At 45.6% G+C, this 5,886-nt stretch overlaps 1 protein-coding gene across 1 annotated transcript in view; it reads right to left on the bottom strand.

Annotated features, from left to right (window-relative positions):
- Window positions 1-245, bottom strand: part of LOC103770066 (nyctalopin-like) — a 408-nt gene extending 163 nt beyond the window's left edge. The window contains exon 1 of the mRNA XM_008937315.1: window positions 9-245. Within this exon, the coding sequence (XP_008935563.1) occupies window positions 9-245 (237 nt within the window). The remainder of the gene's footprint in view (window positions 1-8) is intronic.
- Between the last annotated feature and the right edge of the window lie 5,641 nt (window positions 246-5,886).

Here is a 5,886-nt window from a genome sequence, read left to right as displayed (position 1 = left end):
CTGAGGGCCAGCTCTCGCAGCTTGCTGAGAGCGTGGAAGGTCCCTGGGGACAGGAAAGTCAGATTGTTTCCATCTAGCCAGAGGCTGTGAAGGAAAGTCAGGTTTCTGAAGGTGCTGGTGGTGAGAATACGCAAATAATTATTGGAGAGGTTTAAAGAGGTGGTGGATGCTGCTATTTCTGCAGGGAGGGCTCTCAGTCCAGATCTGTTACAGTGTATAATCTCTTCAGGTGCACATTTGCACATGCTCGGGCATGAATTAGAGATATTCAGACTCAGCCCAGCCTTTGCTGCACAAGTAAATATAAATATAAATATAACAGGAAAGAACATGACCAGCCACAAGTCAGCCACCACATATAATCCCTGATGGATAGTAGAGAAGGAGGCAAGAAAAAGAGCAAGTACCTTTGGACAGGTGAACCACGAGCATTTGCAGGGTCAGTTGGGCTGTGCTCTTAGTGCCCAGGGAAAAGAAGTTAGCTGGTTCCTCCTGCTGCAGACCAGTGCGGGTGGAGTCTTCAGGCAGATCAAAGCCGATTAAGTGCTGTGCTGCTGTGAAGAGCATTACTGAGAGGTAGGGAGATTTCTTAGCTAAGCATCACTCTCTGACAGTGATTTTTCCAACCTTCTGCAAGTCAACAGACTTCGCTCAGGAGCTATCTGTGACAGGCTTCAGCTTCTGGGTTAGTCACCGTTCTCAGGATCTGCTTGGCAGTTTGCTCAAAAAGACTGTTTTGGGGGAGGTCTTTTGTACTTTTTACCAGTTAGGGGTAAAGCAAAGGCAGCTGAGAGCAGCTCTGCCATTGGGGGGTGAGATGGAGGCTCTCAGCCTGGTGTGGCTGCACATGCTGGCAGAAGCCCTGGGCCCCGGCTCTGATGTAGATGCCGAGGAAAGCAGAGTTATGACTGAGCTCAGAGTACAGCCCTGTGGATGGCTGTCCCTCCCTTCCACTAAAGTGGGAGACTGTCAGGAGCTGTGCAAGCCTCATGCTTCCTGCCAGCTGGGAATGTGCAGGGGAGTGTTGTGTCCTGTGGAATCCTCCTCTTGGGGTAAGCCGTGAACCACCTATGAGTGGTAAAAGATGATCCCTTTGCTGTCTTTCCCAGGGCACTGCCTGTCTCCAGCAGGTCTGAAAATGCCACTGAGCAGCTAGAGGTGGGCTTGGGTCCCTGAAAGCCCATGTCCTTTGGCCCCTTCCTGGTTTTTAGCCTATATCCAGAGTGCAAAGGAAAAGTTCCATCAGGGGACTAACTGATGCACTCCCAGCCAGGGATCAGCAAACTGCAGGCTGATTAGTTTGCTTATGATGCCAAGAGGACTAGACTTGGCCTTGCAGCTGATGTATCAGCAGGGCAACCAGGGACACAGTTGTTGAACTTGTTGTTTCTCACTTTTAATCTTTGTCTCTATTGGAGTTCTCATGGTTTTGCTGTGTTTGAAGGACTTTCTCTCAGCCTCATCCCTCCAGGTGCATCTCTCTGCTGTTAGCTTCTTGGTCTGTCTCAACTCTTTTATCATGTTTTACATATTTGGACATCCTTTCTGTCCCCTGCTTTGGCAGAGAATGGCTAAAACCCCAAATATATGATACACCCAATACTAAGTGTGAATTGGTCAAATCTGCAAATCCATTGTTTTCTTGGCAGAAGCAGATCAGGTTTCCTGTGCTGTTAAATCACTGTGTTGGCTTCAGATAGTTCTATTTTCTTAATTTTTTCAAGCAAGAGCCACCCCAAAGGACAGCTTTTCCTTGGAAGCTTGGCTAGGACATCCACATTGTGTAATGGAGACCATCTTCTAGCTGTAAACAACCTAATTCATTTACTGAGGCTTTGCAGCAATGTAGCTAGGGGCCAAAAGCTGGTTTTCACCCTAAGCACAGCAGTAACGGCACCTTGCCAAGGGACTTGTCCTAGGAGACCTGGAGGAAGGTGGAAATGTGCACTACTCATCCCATACAGCTACTCATGTTTGGGGCCATGCCAAAGGTTTTGGTGGTGAATCTTTGTTTTCTCTATTCCTGGCTCAGCTGGGATTGCTCCTTTGAGAATATTGTTTGGAGGGATGTCACACTGCTGGGATCTCTACAGTTTCTCTTGCCGTCTGCAGCACAACTATGAATATCCATTGCTCCACAACTTTGCCTGTGCATTCTTGTGAAGGAGACAGGTTTCTGCTTGTCTCTGTGCAGGATGAGTGAGCTGCTCTGTGTCTGCTAGGAATGGTCCCATCTCTAGCTGAAGTTTTGTGGCTCAGGCTGAAGAAGATGGATTACTTGCACTGCTGTTCTTTTTATTCTTCCACAGGCTTTATTTCTGGTTATTATTCCAGCAGTGTTGCCATATTCTAGCCTTTATTTAAGTCCAGTTCTCTCTCTAATTCTCCTTGATCTCATATTAGAAATTTTTGGAGACCAAAAGCACACAGCTCTTAGCGTTCATTGTTGCCAGATGTTGCTTAACTGGACTAAAGCATAGTGGTGAAACAGGACCACACAGCTATGGAATGTCTCCTCTCTTCAGAGCCTGTAAGCCCAAGGAAGCCCATAAGTATCAAAATGACCAGATTTTTACACCTTGTCATGGGTTTGAAAATTCCAGCTGCTCCCTGTAAGAACTCCACCATGCATGTGGGGTGGCAGCTGCCTTGCCAGGATTTTGGCTGTGGCTGCTGCCTGGGCCACACTTGCAGTGGCATACGAGGTGGAAGCAATGCAGAAACGTGCCATTGCTCAATGTGGTGGTGAGCTGAACCTTTGCTCAAGCCTGAGTGTCGATCCAAGATAATGGTCGCAGGTATATCTCGTGTGTGCTGCAGTGGTTGGTGCTCCTTTGCAAGAAGCTCTCAGCATTGCCTGTCCAGCTTCGGCTTCCTGAGCATCATTGCTGCAGTCAGCAGTAGCCAGTGTCACTACTAAATTGGATGCTGCAGAAACAAGGCAAAGACATGGTCCTTGAGAAGAAAAATCACAAAGTTTTTCTCCCTAGCTACTTTAACAAATACTTTCCTGCTATGATTGATTCAGTTAAGAGCATTCAGCTCTTGGGCTGTCTTTTCCAGGCTCAGCTCTTTGCTCCACATACAGGGATTTTGGCTGTCTCCATCTCCTAAGAGGTTTTTCTGGAGTGCGTCATGTGTTCTGTCTGAGGTGGCTCATCCTTCTGGCTTTGATGGAAAGGCCAAGCCACTGCAAGTGTTCAGTTAAAACGTATTCTGCCCATTGCATGACCCTGATTGTGTTTTCTTTTCTTCAGTCACTGATTTATCTGACATTTGGGATTTAGAGCCCAGCACGTGCACTTCAGAAATTGTTTATAGCTGATGTCAAGAGCCTTGTCTAATACTGTGGATTTTAAGAAGCTATATTCTCTACAGAATCGAGGTTTGATGCAAGCAGTCCAAACATCTACTTTGGGATGGTCTTGCTGGTCTGATGAGTTAACGGAGCAGGGTTTGCTTTGTTTAAACTTTCTGGTGGGCAAAGGTGGAGTGAGCAGAATCACTTAACAATTTTATTCATTAAAAGAAGGATTAATTAAGTTGTAATTCCCAGGTCTCAGGAATATTCTGACTTCCCCAGAGCTTTATCTAGCTGGTGAACTCTGTTTCAGGTGTATCTTAACATTTTTGGTACAAAAAAAAGAAATTCCTGACCAAAAAAATCACTTAAAAAGTGGGAAATTATGCTTGCAGTGAGTATAGTTCAAAACAGCAAAGGAATTAATTTTTTTTATTTTTAAAGGTTCTCTGGAATGAGACCCCCAGGGTACTCTGTAACTCTATAAAACAGAGCCCTGGATTTTCCTAAAAAATCACTTTGAGACCCTAAAAAGAAATGTGAAGTATGCTCCTGCATCCTTTAAATGCTGGTTTATATACAGATACATTAATACTAATAAAGCAGAAGATAGACAGGAGGGAGCTTTCTCCCATAGGCTGTAGGCTTTAATATCCTTAGTTCTGTTGCTCATCACAGTAACTAGTCTGTAAGAAGCAAGCAGGACAAAATTACCTGTGATGAAAAGTTGTTCTTTATGAAAGCTCAGTGTGGGTTCCCATTATGATCTGGCTGAGCATGTCTCAGTTGCTGAAACGCTTTGCTTCAGCCATAGCAGTGTCAGTGGGATTTAGGCTCTAAGCCCATTGTGGGTGTGCCCCAGCACTTGATGGTTTATCTTTATTTGGGGCTGTGCAGCACGCAGGAGTGGAGCTCTGGCCAAGTCGTGCTGCCTTCAGCAAGGCCAAACATGCTGCAGTGCTCCTCTCAAGAGCCTGCAGCAGTGCCAGAGTGCATGTGCACTCACTACCTTTAATAGCAACAGGTGCAGAATGTTTTTAAAGTCACTTATGTGCTTGTTTTCTTTACTACTTTTAGTAACTTGTAAAATGTTTATGGCGAGTTATTTGAACAAACAATGTCATGGAGGATAACCTCTGTCTTGGCAGTGCTATTGGCTAGACACAAACATCTCATAAAAGAAATGGTTTTGAAGTTTTCTGCATGCTGGAGATGGCAAGGGTGTCCCTCTCCACCCCAAACTGCCTCTTCCACACTCTAGACACTGAGTTGCTTTAAAACCAGACAAATTCCAGTATGGAAGGTCCACTGAATGGGACCAGAGCTCTCTGATGCCATACTCTGATGGGCCCTGGCTGGGTGGCCCTTGCATTCCCCACTGTGCTGCTGCAAGGTGGAAAAGCAGGGCTTTCCCTGTCCTGCTCAGTGCTTCCACGTGACATAACGGCTCCAGGAGTGTAACTGAAACACAAACCACGGTCTTCCCTTTAAAAATGCTACTGGTTCTCCTTTCTGGCCAAAACACGGGGCTTGCAGATGCCCACTGTTAGAGCTGATCATGATTCAGAGGTATGTGAGACAACGCTAGACCCAGCATGCCAAGGCAGGGACCACAGAAGCTGTGCGTGAGCAGGACTCAGTGCCTCAGCCATCAAATTTCAACTCATCACTGCTCACAACTGCTGTCTCTCTAGGCTCTAAAAAGGATGTGAGAAAGTAGCCTTCTCTGCAGGAGTGCTCTGGGTCTGGGAAAGGACAAGGTGGATACTCCAATTTTACTTGCAAGACTGAGCAATTAATGTCTAAAGAAACCCTTAAACCAACAAGTGCAGGAAGGAGGGAATGCGTATGAAAGTTTATAGAGTGCTGGGAGAACGCAGCTGGAGGCAGGATGGCTTCAGTGAGTGTGTGCAAAAGGCTTGTCGTTCAGCATGGTGGAAAGCATCACTCCCCCAGCAGTGTGTGGATGCTGGATGCCCAGCCCTGGGATCATGGAGTCAGGGCATCCTGTTGTAAATCAGCACCAAAGGGGTCAGAGTCATGCTGACCTATGTTGGGTTATGCATCCTGGGAAACACATCTATAAGAGATTTGTTTTGTTTTCCCTCCTTGCTTTCTCCAACAGGAACAAATGAAGCCCATGAATATAGTCTGCATCTGGATCCCACGTTGCTTTGAGGATTTGTCAGAGTGGCACAGTTTAACCTTAAGAGCTGGCTCTGACAATCTGCTGGCACAATCCAATACACTATGTGTTTGGAATATCCATCCCTGACAGCAGCACTTCCCTGCAAACACCAACACCTAGGACTTGGAGTGCATGAATCCATTTTGTTTATTTTTTTTAATGTGCACAGCTGATCAGAAGTTGCTGCTTGAAGTGTGTGTGTATGTGTTTCTTTTTTGTGTGTGGTTTTTTTTTTTTTTGCTATTTAGTTGTGGGGGTTTTTTTGTTTTTTTTTTTTAATTTTTTTTTAACACTTCTAGTGACCTCTTTAGGTGCATGTGTTGGAGGATAGAAAAGTAAACCTGAGTGCTACTTGTGAACATGCAGCAAAATGCCTTAGAATCATAGAATCATAGAA

Source organism: Merops nubicus, unplaced genomic scaffold, assembly GCF_000691845.1.
Source record: "Merops nubicus isolate BGI_N331 unplaced genomic scaffold, ASM69184v1 scaffold753, whole genome shotgun sequence".
Taxonomy (NCBI): domain Eukaryota; kingdom Metazoa; phylum Chordata; class Aves; order Coraciiformes; family Meropidae; genus Merops; species Merops nubicus.
Note: the sequence above shows the minus strand (reverse complement) of the source record. Positions and strands in the feature narration are given on the sequence as shown.